This window comes from Belonocnema kinseyi, chromosome 9 (genome assembly GCF_010883055.1).
Source record: "Belonocnema kinseyi isolate 2016_QV_RU_SX_M_011 chromosome 9, B_treatae_v1, whole genome shotgun sequence".
Classification (NCBI taxonomy): Eukaryota; Metazoa; Arthropoda; class Insecta; order Hymenoptera; family Cynipidae; genus Belonocnema; species Belonocnema kinseyi.
This window is the reverse complement of record NC_046665.1, coordinates 96,843,091-96,860,015: the sequence shown is the minus strand read 5'-3', so window position 1 is coordinate 96,860,015 and position 16,925 is coordinate 96,843,091. Positions and strand designations below refer to the sequence as shown.

The 16,925-nt window shown below is 22.6% G+C and overlaps 1 protein-coding gene across 5 annotated transcripts in view; it reads right to left on the bottom strand.

Moving 5' to 3' along the window:
• Positions 1 to 16,925, bottom strand: part of LOC117179356 (protein ECT2) — a 93,222-nt gene that overhangs the window by 48,058 nt on the left and 28,239 nt on the right. For all 5 annotated transcript variants that reach the window (XM_033371052.1, XM_033371053.1, XM_033371054.1 and 2 more), the window contains 2 exons: positions 5,112 to 5,246; positions 91 to 340 (listed from right to left, as the gene is read on the bottom strand). In XM_033371052.1, coding sequence (XP_033226943.1) covers positions 91 to 340; positions 5,112 to 5,246 — 385 coding nt within the window. The remainder of the gene's footprint in view (positions 1 to 90; positions 341 to 5,111; positions 5,247 to 16,925) is intronic.

Below are 16,925 nucleotides of genomic sequence, written 5' to 3'. Positions count from 1 at the left end.
AAAAAAAAAAATGAAAGAGACAATATATAAAGTGAAAAAAATACAATTTTTTGTAAAAATGTAATTAGAAATTTAAAAAAATGTATTTACCATCAAGCAATTGTTTGTCGGGACTAGCAGTGCAGTCTAAAAAACTTCCACTAACACTTAAATGGCCCGCGTCACTGATGCTGGATCTTCTTTTGTAAACAGTTGGTGAATCCGTGCCATTTTGCACGAGACTAGAAATTGTTTCGGCGAGTCTTTTGCGTTTTCTTCTCGTCGATGCTGTTGTGGGTGTCGCTGCCTGTTGACTGTCCCTTCGGGCGGAAACAGAAGGGGACAGAACAGACTCCAAATACTAAAAAGATCATTGATTTTTAGCACTTTCTACTCAAATCCTGGAAAAAAATTCCCTGACAATTCCACCTTTTTTTCTAGACATCTCAAGTTTTTCTAGGTACAATTTTTTATTGCACGAAGCCATTCAAATAATTCGCATTTTTTTCAAACAATCGACCTGGAATATTTATAGAATTTGCGCGATTTTATTATAAATAATGTATTTTTCTCCATTTCTAGGGATTTTTTTTTAATATGCTTAATTTAGAAAGCTTTGACAAATATTTGAAGATAATCTTAAATATATTAGCACATCCCATTATTGAGATAAATTAATGATACTAGAAACATAATAATCATTACTTGAATTGGTATCCATGAATTTCAATAACTTTTCAAGTGAAAATTTAAAAAATAGAAGAATTTTTAACCGAATAGTTGAATTTTTAAATAAATAGCTGAATTCTAAACTTAACAAGATCAGTTTTCAACCAAAAATGGAATAGTTAAATTTTCAGTTAAAGAAATTAATCTTTCATACACAAAAAACACAGATTTTTCTTAAAAGAAAATTTAGTTTTACTTTCAACCAAAAAATTTTTTCCCAATCGTATTTAATGATTTTTAACTGACATGATGAATATTTCACTGAAATACTTCAATTTTCAACTAAAAAAAGACAAATTTTCAATGAAATAGTTGGATTTTAAACTAAAAAACATCAATCTTCCACCAAAAACGAAATTGTTCAATTTTCAGTTTAAAAAAATGTATTAAAATATATTGTAAGTTTCAACTGCTAAATATTCAATTGGAATAGTAGAATTTTAAACAGAAAAAATGATTTTTGAGCTAAAATTATCAATCTTCAACTGGAATAGTCGAATTTTCAACGAGAATATTAATTTTCTACCAAGAAGATTAATTTTTACCAAAAAAGTTGAATTTTCTACTGAAAAAAAATAATTTTCCAACAAAAAATTGAATGGTTAAATTTTCATTAAATTTTCTTTTCTTTTTTAATCCCACAAAAAAGCTCAAGTTGCAATTGGAATAGTTACATTTTTAGTTTAAAAAGTAAATTTACAACAAACTGGCTCGTTTTTTTTTAAACTGGCGGTCGTTTGCCGGTTCGCAAACATTTTTTACGGTCCATGAAATTAAAAAAAATTGAACACTAAAGCTACAAAATTTTCCACTTGAGGTAATAAAAATTGAGTTGCAAATGAAAGCACTCAAAGTAGAACTGTTTAATTTTTAACTTTTAAAATTGAAATTTAAAAGTTTTTAATAAAAAACTTTTGTATTCAAATGCTCAATAATTTACGCGTACAAAATTAAAGGTACTAACACTTATCAATATAAAAAATATGAATTCACGTTATCATTTTCAAAATTATACAATTTTAAATAATTTTAAGCTCAAAACATCAAATATTGAAAAATTGCAAAATTTTTAACTGAACACTTCTTAAATTAGAAATTCAATTATTTTCTTTTTGAATAGTTTAAACATCATTGGAAAGCTTCAACATTTTATTTTAAAATCTTGAGAAATCTAGAATATAGAATAGAATAGAATTATTCTAGAATCTAGAATAATTTAAAATTATTTTGGTAATTTTTTCAGAACTGCGAAATATCTGTCAAAATTAATTGAATTTTTTCTACAATTTTCAGAAAATCCTGCAAATTTTAGAAAATGTCTTTACAATTTGGATGTATAAATAACAATTTAACATTTATTACTTGTAGGCGAAATTTTAATATGTTTAAGAGATATGTAGAAATTTTGAAAAGATTCAAATTTAATGTAAAACTTGAAATGATAGCCTGATATAAAACAAAATGTCGATTTTCGCAGATTTTAAACAAAACAATTATAGATTCTTTTCAAGAATTGTGAAAGGCTTCAAAACAAAAAAAAAACATTTTCTAAAGATTCATAAGAAAATTAAAAATAATTTTTAATTTTGAAAAATTATTTTAAGAGAATATTTAAAAAGTTTTTCAATGATTTAAACAAAATTTTCAGAAAAGATTCTAGTAGATTTTAAAAAAACGTTCTAAAATTTGCATGATAATTTTTTATCTTTTTAAACCGTTTAAGTTTTAACGTTAAAATCTGAAAATTCTTAAATTTTGAACTGATTTAAAATCGTTTTGTCAAATCATTTTTGTTCACTTTTTATTAGTTAAAGTACAGATAAACTTAAAAAATTTATTTATTAAATAAAAATGTTTTTTATCCAAAATTTTCAACATTAAAGGCTTTTATTTTTTATTTGTTCAAGTCTTTAAGAAAACATTTTAAAATTCTTTAAATTAAAAATTTAAGCTTAAAAATAAAAATTTGTAATGGAAAATTTGCAAAGTAAAATTTTTTTGAATTACGCATTTTAATCTAAATAATAGCATAATTGAAAAACATAAAAATTCAACTAATTATTTAAAAACTATTGGTCCAGCGGCCACCCTGTTTAACCAAGGAGGTGATTTTCCAATTAAAATGATGAATCTTTAACTTTTGAAAATGAAAAATCAGTCTTATTTAATTTAATATTGTAAATTAAAAAAAAACTGAAGCACGTTCTTGGAAAAATTCTCTTGCTTAAAAAAAGATCCCTTAGATTTTCAGGTTTTTTTAGGTGTTTAAAAGTTTCCTGAAAATTCCGGGTTTTCCAGGCATGAACGACACCCTGTTAGAACATTTGATTTCAGCAGAAAATGTACCTAATTAGGAGTCATCTATAAAATACGTAACTAAAATTAAATAACGTAACCAAAATTATAGTATAAAGTTACAGTTCAATAATTACAATAAAATATTTTAATGTCGTTGTCAAGACTTCAATTTCGGTATAATTAGATCAGTATTTTAATTTTTTTTCCAACATTCTGTAGAAAAATATCCACAAAAACTTTTTTTTTGTAATTAAACTGAAATTTGTAATTTTAAAACATATAATTCAAAATTATTCGATTTTTAAGATAGATTTTAAAGGTATGTAATTTCGAACTTGTTCTTGAAATAGTTCAATGTTGAAGATTTTCAATTAAACATTCTTCAATTTTAAATATTCACAATTGAAGATTCATTAATTTGAAATGTTTATAGTTTTAAATGAACTAATTAACCATTTTTTTCTAATATTTAGTTCAATTTTGTACTTTCACAGTGAACAATTTTTCAAGTTTTAAGATTTGCCATGAAAAATTATTCAATTATAAAGATGCATATATATCGAAATTCTGAAATTTGGATAATTTTGAAAAATAAAAGTTGAAAATTTCCAATTCGAAGAAATCTTCTAAATTGAGGAAATTAAAAATATAATTCATCTGAATTGTAGAATTTTTAATTGCAAATTATGAAAATTAAAAATTCTGCAATTTTGAAGATTTGCAATTCAAATTTCTATACTTTTGAAAATATATAATTCAAAATTATTCAATTTTCAAGATTGATATTTAAAAGGTCAGATTTGACATGAAAAATTATTCAATTCTAAACATGTATAAATCTGAAATTCGGATAATTTAAAAAAATAAAAGTTAAGATTTTTCAATTCGAAGAAATCTTCCAAATTGAGGAAATTTGAAATCTAAATCATCTGAATTGTAGAATTTTTATTTGTAAATTTTCAAATTTAAAAAATCTTCAATTTTAAATATTTACAATTCAAAGTTCTACCATTTTGAAAATATATACTTCAAAATTATTCAATTTTCAAAATATATATTTAAAAGATACGTAATTTGAAAAGTTTTCTTAAAATAGTTTAATGTTGAAGATTCGCAATTAAATAATCTTTAATTACAAAGATGTATAAATTCAAATACTAAAATTTGGATAATTTTTAAGATTAATAGTCGAGGTTTCTCAATTTTAAATCTTCCAAACTGAGAAAATTTTAAATGTAAATCATGTGATTTGCAGAATTTAAAATTTTAAATGATCAAAATTAAAAATCCTGCAATTTTGAATTTTGAAGATTTGCAATTCAAAGTTCTATAATTCTGAAATTATATAATATATATAATATAATTTACAATTGAAGGTTCATTAATTTGGAATGTTTATAGTTTGAAATGAAATAATTAAAATGTTTTTAGATATCTAGTTCAATTATGAAGATTCAAAATGAAAAATCTTTCAAGTTTTACGATTTAAAATTCTAATTTCTTCCAATTTAAAGATGTATTCTGAAATTTTTATAATTTTGAAGATTAAAAATAGAGATTTTTTCATTCTATATCTTCCAAATTGAAGAAACTTAAAAATTAAATCATCAGAATTGCAGGATTTTTCATTGTAAATTTTCAAAATAAAAAAATTCTATTTCAAATATTTACAATTCAAAGTTCCGCAATTTTGAAGAGTTACAATAACAAATTCTTTAATATTTTAGATTTAGAACTGAAAATTCATTTATTTCAAATGTGTATACATAGTTTAAAATGACGCAGTTTTGATTTTTTTTAACATGCAGTTCAATTTTGAAGATTTACAATGGAAAATACTTAATTTTTAAGATTTCTAATTAAAAATTCTTCAATATTTACTTTATATACTAGAAATGTGATGCAACTTTGAATCCTTTTTAAAAATAAATCAATTTTTAAGAGTTACAAATAAAAAATTATTCATTTAAAAAAATGTAAATTTGATATTCATTCTATTTTATGGAATAAAAATTGTACAGTTGTAATAAATTTTCAAAATATGTGCTACGTAATTTATTGAATTTCCCTTACTTATATTAGAAAATTAATAGAAAGTGGCTTACATCTTCGAAGAGGTACTCCTTTTCATCAGCTGCACCTTCATTTTGCACAGACGTCCAAAACCACTCGGCTTTTACTATGTGAGCCCTTACTGATGCCAGATCAGGTAATGCGTTTACATTGGACTCGTCCACTACCTAAGAATAATACAATAAATAAAAAAACGATATTTTAATACTTCTAAGTTAGAAATAAGATTTTCTAGTGGACGATTCACTAGGACGAGTACAACAAAAACATTATTAATGAGAAAAAAAGTGACAACAAAAATAATATTAATGAGAAAAATGATTAATCGTTGGTTAACATTTTTTTTCTCTGATATTAAAATTAAATCCTAAACTCAAATTGCTACCCAACAGTTTCCACTTAGTGGCGCTGTTGTCGCTATACTCGTTACAAACGTCAACGTCTTTATATTTTAGATTATACAAAAATTATATCTTAATATATGTTCAAATTTTGATGTTTAAAAAAATGAACTAAAATTATACGTTCTGAAGAAATTTAATTAATTAAAAAATTTGCTTTTTCGCATAACTATTTTCACGAAATTTAGCTTAAGATTTATGCTGTTTCTTAAATTAAAGATGCTTATTCTAAAAAATAAATCCTAATTTATTCTCGCCCATCAGGACATTTAGATTTTGAATTATTTATCATAGTTATTCTAATCGAATCTACAGAAAAAAAGGACCAATAAATGTTCATTTTCATTTAAAATGATTAAATTATGTTTTTTAAATAATTTACTGAAAATATAATTGATACAGGTTTCGATTACTGTAATGCAATAGAATAAAGCTTTTTGAGGGTGAAATTTTGTACATTTTTATAATTTGATAGAAACTTTTTAAAATTTTATAATGTTCTATCTTTCCTTTTCTATTATTAAATTTTTTAATTTTTAATTTTCCTACCACACGGACAATAAGATTTTGAGAAAATTCAAAATTATTCAGATTTTATTTTAAAAGGTTAATTTTAAGTTTTGAAGATTTCAAATATGTCGTAAAAGAATCTGAAAGATTTTAAAACCATTTTTCGGATTAAATTTTTTTTTATTTGTAATTACAAAAAATTTTATTATGTTTACTAAATTTTTAAAAGTATTCAAACAATTCAAAGTTAATTTAAAACTTTTTTTAAAAACTTTTTCATGTTTTTTTTTAATGTAGATTGGTGAAGATTTTGAAAAAAGAAGCTGAATTAAAACAAAAAATTAAAAAAAAAAGAATCTGAATAATTTTAAGGCAAATTTTTTGTTTAAAAAATATATTAAGACGAATTCAAAAGATTAAAAAAAAATCATAAGGTTTAAAAGTCTTAAAAAGATTCCAGAAAAATTGTTCATTAGAAATAGACAACAATTTTAAGAAAAATGTACATTTTTTACAATTTTGTAAAAAAATCAGGTTTTTATGAATTTGAAAAGGTTTGACGAAAATAAAACAATTTTCTCTAGATTGTTATGAAAATTTAATTGGTTTGGAGGTTTGAGGATATTTTTTTATTTGGCAGAATTAAAAAAATTCTAGTTTTAAAGAATTTTTAAATTTAAAAAAATGAAATAAAATTATACATTGTACACAAATTTAATTAATTTTAATAGATCCAGTTAGAAATTTGTTTTTTGGTATAACTATTTTCATCGATTTTAGCTTAAGATTTAAGACGAAAGAGAAATTTGCATTATATTTGTTTTCAAATTAAACATGAACTAAGCTTATTTCAAGCTAAAAAATAAACGTAAAAATGATTTATAAAATCGAGAAAAATATTTTATGGTTAATTATAACAATTTTTGGAAAAGAACTGAAGGTGAAGTTTTAAAATAAATATTTCTCTAATTCCATTGTTTATTAACAAAATTTTTTAGCGTTTAATGCTTTTCTCTTATTTTTCGTAAAAAAATTGCAATTATTATTTAATCCTAATGATGTAGGGCCTTTTCTATTTCTCAAAAGATTCTCTGTAAATCTCATTGGTACGTTTTTTCAGAGTGGCCATTTTAATCATATACAAAAATTCCCAGTCACTTCTCGGCTCGCAAATTTTTTTACACTAATTTTAATCAATTTTAAGCTGGAAACGCATCCTAAATTAAAAGTTAAATTATCAGGGTGGCCGTTTTAATCGACGAAATAAATTCCCGGTTTTTTATTGGTTCGCAATGATTTTTCACAGTCAATGCAATTTAAAAAATCCACGTTATCATTTTCAATGCTCTAAATTAAAAAATCAATTGATGAATTTAAAAATTTTCAAAATTATATAATTTTGAAGAATTTTAAGCAAGAAACATCAAATATTGCACAATTTAAAAAAACATAACAGAACACTTCTTAAATTATAATATCAATTATTTTCTTTTTAAATAGTTTAAACATCCTTGGAAAGCTTCAAAATTTTATTTCAAAATCTCGAGAAATCTAGAAATTTTTTTAAATTGGTTTTCAATTTAAAATTATTTTGGAAATTTTTTCAGAAATGCTAAATATCAGTCAAAATGAATTGAATTTTTTCTACAATTTGCAGAAAATCCTGTAAGTTTTAGACATTTTTTTTGCAATTTGGATGTATAAATAACAATTGAACCTTTATTCTTTGTAGGAAAAATTTGAGTAATTTTAAGAGACATGTAGAAGTTTTGAAAAGATTCAAACTTAATCAAACACTTGAAATGATAGCCTAATATAAAACAAAATGTAGATTTTCGCAGATTTTAAACAAAAAAATTAGATTCTTTAAAAAATTATGAAAGGCTTCAAAAGAATAAAAACATTTTCTTAAGATTCCTTGGAGAATTAAACATAACTTGTTATTTTGAAAAATTATTTCAAGATAATATTTTAGAAGTTTTTCAAAGATTTAAACAAAATTTTAAAAAAAGATTCGAGCAAATTTTTTAAAAACTTTCTAAAATTTGCATGATAATTTTTAATCTTTTTAAAACACCTAAATATTATACATCAAAATTTAAAAATTTCACTTGCAAATTTAGCATTTTTCGAAATTTTAACGATTCCAGACTTCCTATGTCAAACAATTCAGTTAAAGATTCTTTACTTTTAAATATTTGGTTTCAATTTATTTGTCTTAAATAAAAATTCAAATATTGCTAAATATTCAATAATTAATCTTTTTTTTTCAATTAAAACTTTCAAATTGGATGGGTTAAAAATTGAATATTTTAAACTGATACAATATTTATAATTTAATAAAATCCTTTAATTAAGAATATATTATTATGAAATTATTGTTAATTCGAAAATAGTTTATAAACTTACAGTCACGCGTTCACAATTGTTTAATGACCAAGACTTTCAAATTGAACCGTTATAGTTTTAACGTTAAAATCGGAAAATTTTTAAATTTTGAATTGGTTTAAAATCGTTTGGTCAAACAGTTTTAGTTCACTTTTTATTACTTAAAGTACAGATAAATTTAAAAAATTGAACTATTTTTTAAATAATACCGTTTTTTATCCAAGATTTTCAACATCAAAAGGCTTTTATTTTTTATTTCTTCAAGTCTTAAAGAAAGCATTTAAAAATTCTTTAAATTAAAAATATAAGCTTAAAAATAAAAATTTTAAATGGAAAATTTGTGAAGTAAAATTTTTTGAATTACGCATTGTAAGCTAAATAATAGCATGATTGAAAAACAGAAATTCAACTAATTATTTAAAAACTGTTTAAATCGAACGTGAGCAGATTTTTCTTCTACAAATTTGTAAAATTCTGTCAAAAAAAAAAAATTCACTGTCATTTCTCGGCTTTTCCCGGTTACCCGGTCCAGCGACCAACCTGGTTTTAAAAAAAATTTATTCAGGGATTATAAAATCGTTAGTTTTGTAAACAATACATTTTCATTAATAAAATTTTTCAAATAAAAAAATACCAATAACATTTGCAGAGAATTTTTTAAGGATTAAAACAAGCAATACAGCATTAAAATTAAATAAAAATTGCAACTTCTACCTACAGAGAACAAAGAAAACATTAAAATCAAAATTTTTATTGTCAAATGAAGAAAACCCGAAATATTTTTTTCAAAAGTGCACCACGAGTTCTTTAGTTATAATTAACATTAGCTTATTTTCCTCCAACTTATAAATTATGTTCAACAAGGTTCATTTTTTGAACTTGAAATAAAATATGATAATAATAAAAAGGAAGCATACTGTATTAATTAAAACACATAATTTATTGATTAAAATATTTGAAAATTCTAAATGAATTAAAATGATTAAATAAAATAAATATTAAATTATTCATTATAATAAAAAAATATTATAAAATTTAGACTATTTTCTTTGCGTGCATTTAAATATTTAAATATTAATAAGAATTATCAGAAAATTATTTTTTGTTGAAAAACATTGTTTTAAACACTTTCGCCTTGCAATATTTGAATTATAGGCCCACTACATAGCTGGCGCCGCCATACGGCGACCGTCAATTCTCATGAGAAATATTTTCCACAGGCCTCCATAAAAGTGGCATAGGGCTGTCTATTACTAACTTTGATTCATATACGGTTAGTCACAAATGGAGGAAATTAATCACATTGCTGAAATTCATGCAGAATGTTAAAAACTATTTTTACAAAAAAAAAAAGGATAAACATTAGACAGGATTAGTGGCAGGAACAGTGCAACGAACATAAACGATACCTTGAATTATATTTCTAATGATTCAGATTTAAAGTTCAAAATGAAAATGGACATTTGGAGAATCACATTGAGTAATACATATTTTATCTTTCTGTCTCTTTTCTGACAAGGAATTAAAAATTATAAATATGTGTTCATATAAATGGAGATTCAAGTTTTTATATAAAAAAAATTTCGTAAAAGTCTCTATTTACAACATACATTTTAAGAACACAAATTTAAATCTTAAGAAACAAAAAATCTAGGAATTGTCTCAATTATAAAACTTAACATTTGTATAATAAAAACTGAAATCTTTGAATTTACCAAAAATCAAAAGATATCAAATTCGCAATTTATTATTTTAATTCCGTGTAAAGTCGAGCTTTACGCAAATTTTTGCCAGAGAAATCTAAAAATCTGATTGAAGTACTAAACGTTCAGATACAAAATAATTCCACGGACATTTTAAATACCAAGAAGCAACAAAAATCCATAATACCCTTAAAAAAAAGACTTTGATGTTCAAAATATTTAAAACTAAAAAAAATTCTAAAAATTTTATTACTTCAAAACAACTGACAATAAATTCAAAAGAATTTAATTTAATTTGAAAAAATACAGGAAATACAAAAATTCCATTGTTTCCGGTAAAATTGACAATTAATAAAGAGGAATTTCAATCATATGAGAAACTTTCGATGAAATTCGTAAAAATTCACGAATGATTTTAAAAACAATTCAAGCGAATGAAAAACAATTGGAAAAAATGCCATGAATTCAGTAAGCCTCCAATTCTTTAAACAACGTGCAAACTTGTCAAATTCCTTAAAATCATTAAAAGCCTTGGAAATCCACTGATAATTTGTTAATCTCTTGAAAAATCCTTGGAGTCTTTTAAAATGATCTAAAATATTTTTAAGTTATTGAAATCCTTTAAAATTATTAAAATCAATTTAAAAATCCTTGAAATCTTCTAAAATTCCCTGAAATTGTTTTCGAATCCTTAACTACTTATCGAAATCCCTTGCAAGTTTTTAAAGTCCGTAAAAACTCCGTGAAATATTTTTAAATACCTTTAAATTATTCCAATTCTTTCAAATTTTTGTAAATCCCTCGAATTTTTTTAAACTTATTAAAATTATATGGAATTTGTTTAAATACTCTAAAATCGTTTAAATTCTTCGAAATCCCTTCAAATTATTGAAATAAATAATAAATAAATCTTATTGGGAATGGTGGTCTACCATTTCGCCACCTGGTGTCGAAAAATTGAACGAGAAAGAGTAGGTACAATTGAACATAAAAAGCAAATAGTTTTAGATAGAATTTCTATCTTATGCAGTGAAAAATTACATTTTTGTCAAATAGGTTTAAAAAAAAATAACAACAATTATTTTACTATTTCGTGTAAGTTTCAATAAATTTAAGTTTAAATAAACTTTAATTAATGTATGTATCGACAAATTTTATCCAGATTATGCGAAGAATACGAATAATAGACGATTTAGGGTGGACGTTTTAATCCAAGAAAAAAATTCCGGCTAATTTTCCGGGGTTTTCCCTGCTAACAAACATTTTTCATAGTCAATGAAATTTAAAAAATTGAACTCTAAAGCTAACAATTTTTCCATTTGAATTAATAAAAACTGAGCTGCAAATGAAAGCACTCAAAGTGGAACTCTTGAATTTCAAACTTAAAAGTTTTTTAATTCAATAATTATGTATTTAAATCTGACTCAAATTATCAATAATTGACACGAATAAAATAGAAGCTACTAACATTTTTAAACTGAACAATTTTTAACTAAATGCAGTTAAACTGCAAAATATATTTTTTAACTTTTATAAATTGTAGAGTTCAAAGATTCAATGCTAAAAATATAAATGCACTTGAACATTTTCAATGCTCTAAAGTCTAAATTGAAGAATCAATCAATGAATTTAAAAATTTTGAAACTTATATCATTTAAAGCAATTTTAAGCCAGAAACATTAAAAATTGAACAATCACATTTTTTTTACAAACTGAACACTTCTTAAATTACAAGTTAAATTATTTATATTTTAAATGGTTAAAAAATTCTGAAAATGCTTCCAAATTTTATTTGAAAATCTTGAAACATCTGCATGTTGTTTACATTATTTTTTCAAATTTTTTATTATGTTTGAAATTATGCTAAATTAAACATGTTTCCTTAAAATATTCCACATTCCTTTTTGATAATTTTGTAAATCTTTCTAAATCTTTTTGAATAATCACTCAAAATTATCTTTCCAAAATAAAAATCCTTTTTCAAATTTCATAGGAAATGTTTTTTTAAACTTCTGAAGCCATTCAAAATTCTTCAAAAGCTTTTAAATAGTCAATATTTCATGTATAAATTAATTAAAATTTACTCTAGAGTTCATTTTTGCGTGAAAATAAGTCCATTTAAGTTTATAATCTTTTGAAAATCACAATAAATAGAACAATAATTTTGTTTGTTTAGAAAAATATTTATGTGAAAAAATATTTTATTTACCTGATAAATTGTAAATTTCATCTACACTCCTTTGTTTCCGATAAAGACTTATTTTTAGTATCCAATAAATACTTTAAACTCCACAACAAAAATATTTAAAGCACTTTTATGCACAAATTAAAATGCATCTTTAAAATTATACCTATTCTTTCTAGTTCGGATTTTTGTCACCAGGTGGCGAATCGCAATTTAACCATTCCCAATAATGAATAGATACTATAAAATAGTTTAAAATCTTCCGAAATTCTAGTAAATTCTTTAAAACCACATGGAAATTTCGTTAAATCCCTTTAAACTATTTAAATATTTTGAAAATGAGTTGAATGTTTTAAAAATACTCGAAAATCCTTTGGAATTCCTTAAAAATTTTAATTATTGAAACCTATTCAAAATTCCTTGGAATCTTCCAAACTACCATAAAATGCCGTAAAATCCTTTCCTTTAAAACATTTTAAATCTCAGAGAAATTCCCTGGTATGCTTTTAAAATACTTTTCTAAAATACTTTTAAAATATTTGAAATACTTTCAAATTGAAAATCCTTCGGAATATTTTTAAATGCTTGAAAATATTAAGAATCCTTTGAAACCTTTTGAAATCTCTTGAGATTTTTTTAATTTCCTTAAAATTCCTTAGAAGTTTTAAAAATACCTTTGAAATCCTTTCAAATTATTGAAAATTATTCGGAATCTTTTTAAATACCCGAACATATTTTAAAATCCTATGAAACATTTACCTTACATAATTCTCTGGAATGTTTAAAAATATTGTAAAATAGTTCGAGTCTTTTAGAATCATTTCAAATTATTTTAATCTATTCTAAATTCTTTGTAATCTTTTAAAATACACTAAACTATTTCAAATCCTTCGAAATGTTTTGTAATCTATTCAAACATTTTAAAGCTCTTGGAAATCCCTTGGATATTTTAAAAATACCCTTGGAAAGCTTTCAAATTATTGAAACCTATTAAAAATGTTTCTGAATATTTTTGAATAACCGAAAATATTTCAAATCCTATCAAATCTTTTGAAACCCCTTGAAATAGTTTAAATCTCGTGAAAATTGAATTGGCCTTTTTTTTAAATACTAAACTAAATTACAATTCTTCAGAACCCCTTCAAATCATTAAACTCTACTTAAAAATCCCTAAAATATCCTAAAATCTTTCCAAATTCTTTGGATTCTTTTGAAATACCATAAAATATTAATTTAAACGCTCTTTAAAATTAGTTGGAATTTTAAAAAATACACTAAAATCTTTACAATTCTTCAGAATCCCTTTGAATTATTGAAATCTATTCAAAAATCTTTGGAATCTTTTCAAATATCTTAAAAAATTGCAATTTTTTCAAATGTTTTAAAATCCCTTGAAACTTTCGAAACTTCTTAATTTTTTTTATTTTCTAAAAAACATTTTTTAAATTCCTTTGATTCTTCAAAAACGTCCTGGAAATCCTTCTAAATTATGGAAATGTGTTGAATATTCTTCAAAATGTTTTAAAATACCCGAAAACATTACAAATTCTTTGAAATCTTTTTAAATCACTTGAAACTTTTTAAATCTCTTGAAAATTCCTTCAATATTTTTAAATAATCATTCAAACCCTATCAAATTATTGAAATCTATTGAAAATTCTTCGGAATATTTTTAAATACCCAAAAATATTTAAAATCCTTTGAAAAATTTTGAAGCTCTTGAAAATTAGTTTGGAGGAATTTTAAAAAAGTACCCTCAAATAATGAAAATTCTTCAGAATCCCTTTAAATTATTGAAATATATTAAAAAGCCTTGGAATCTTTTGATACCCCTTGAAGTTTTTTTCAAGCCCTTGAAAATTCCTTGGATGATTTAAAAATATCAACAAATCTTTACTTTTCTTCAGAATTCCTTCAAATTATTTAAATATATTAAAAAATCTTTAGAATCTTTTAAAATATCTTGAAATATTTCTAATACTTTAAAATCTTTTAAAAATCCCTTTAAACTTTCAAAAGTCCTTAAAATATTTTTCGATTTTTTTAGGAAAAACCTTGGAATCCTTCCAAATTATTGAAATCTATTGAAAATTTTTCAAAGTCTTTTAAAATACAGGAAAATATTTGAAATCCTTTAAAATCTTTTAAATCCCTTGAAACTTTTTAAAGCTCTTGAAAATATCTTCAATTTTTTTATTGCCCTTAAAGTACTTTCAAATTATTAAAATCTATTCAAAATTCTTTGGAATCTTTTATAATGCCTGAAATATTTAAAATCCTTAGTAATGTTATGAAACAACTTGCACATGTTTTAAGTTTTTGAAAATTACTTTATACATTTTTTTAAATATCCTAAAAATCGTTAAAAGCTTTTGGAATACTTCAATATCATTTGAATACATTTAAAGTTCCTTGGAATCTTTTAAAATAGCTTAAAATAATTAAAATTCTTTGAATTCTTTTAAAACTTTAAAAAGCTCTTGAAAATTAGCTGGAATTGTTAAAAATATCCTAAAATCTTTACAAATATTCAGAATCCCTTAAAATTAATAAAATCTATTCAGAAAATCTTGGAATCTTTTCAAATATCTTAAAATTTTTGCAATCCTTTTAAACTTTTTAAAATCCCTTGAAACTTTCAAAAGTTCTTGAAATTTTTTTCGATTTTTTAAAAGAAAATCATTTAAATCCTTCCAAATTATTGAAATCTATTGAAAATTCTTCGAAATTTTTTTAAATAACCCCAAAATTTGAAATTCTTTGGAATCTTTTTAAACCCCTTGAACTTTTCAAAGTTCTTGAAAATTCCTTGGCATTTTTTAGAAGACTCTCCATTTTTTTTAACTTTAAAAATCCCTTCAAGTTACTGAAATTACTAAAAAAAGTATTTATTATTATTAAAATAACTAAGTTTCAACAAAATATTTTTTTTTCATAAAAAAGTAATGACTCAGTTCAGTTAAAACAATCAGTTTTCACTGCAACAAGAAATAATTTAATTTTAGGCCCAAAATATTAAGTTTCTACACACAAAAAATACGATTTCAATCAAATCTACAAATTTTCAACTAAAAAAGGCAAATTTACCACTCAAAAATAGAATAGCTTAATTTGCAGTTAGAAAAGTCATTTTAAAGAACAAAAAACAAGTTTTCAGCCAAAGAAATTAATTTTTAATCACAGTAGTGAATTTCCAACCAAAAATATGAATTTTTGACCAAATAATGGAATTTTTTAACTAAATATTTTTCTTCAACCAAAGAAATGAATTCTTAAAAAAAAGAATAGAGATTACAGTTCTACGGAAAAAGTTAAATTTTCCACAAAAAATCGAATAGTTAAAGTAAAGTTTTAAATAAAATGATAAATTTTCAACTAAGAAAAATGTAATATTCAAAATAATCAAAATAATCAAACTAATTTTTTACCAAAAATAAAATTCTTAAATTTTCAGTTAGTAAAATAAATTTTCAAACAAAAAAGAAACGATTTTTCAACAAAATAGTTAAATTTTTAACCACAGAAATTAATTTTAAACCAAAAAGTTGAAGTTTCAATTCTCCTAACAAAAAAAGTGGATGTTCCACAAATAGTTGAATCTTCACATAAAACAGATAAATTTTCAACTAAAAAAAAAAAAGAATAATCCGATTTTTTGCGAAAAACTTAATTTTCAATAAAATCAAAAGTCAATTTTCAACTAAATAGTATAATTTGCAATCAAGAAGATTAAATTTCTATCAAAAAAGATCAATTTTAGACAAAAAATTGAACATTTGCATTTTCAGTTAAAAAAATTATTCTAAATAAGAAAATGCTAATTTTAAACCAAAAAGATCAATTTTCAACCAATCAGACGAATTTTTTTTAACAAAATATACCAATTTTTAACAAAGTACGTGAATTTTCAACAAAACATTTAAATTTTTAAAGGAACCATTAAGTGGAATTTTCAACCCAAAAGATAAATTTGCCATGAAAAAAAAACGAATTTTTAACTAAATATTTTTTTCAACTAAAAAGGCTAATTTTTACCAAAAGTAAAATACTTAAATTTTCAGTTAGTCAAATAAATTTTAGAACAAAAAAGAAACGAATTTTTAACAAAATTTTTAAATTTTTTACAAAATATTTAATTTTGAACCACAGAAATTAATTTTTAAACAAAAAGTTGAAGTTTCAACTCTTCTACAAAAAAAAAAGAAAGGATTTTCCAGAAATAGTTGAATTTTCACATAAAATAGATAAAATTTCAACTAAACATTGAACGTTTACATTTTCAATTTAAGAAACTAATTTTTAATAAGAAAATACTAATTTTAAACCAAAAATATTACCTTTTCATCAAGAAAGGTAAATTTTCCACAAAAAATCGAATAGTTAAAGTGAATTTGGAAGTAAAATGATCAGTTTTTAAATAAAAAAAGTTTAATATTTAATCAAATACATGCAGTTTCAACTAAAAAGATAAATTTTATACCAAAAATAAATATTTAAATTTTCAGTTAGTCAAATAAATTTTCAAACAAAAAATAAAAGAATTTTCAACAAAATAGTTCAATTTTCAACCACAGAAATTAATTTTTAAACAAAAAGTTAAGGTTTTATCTCTCCTACCCAAAAAAAAAGACAGATGTTCAACAAATATTTGAATTCTCA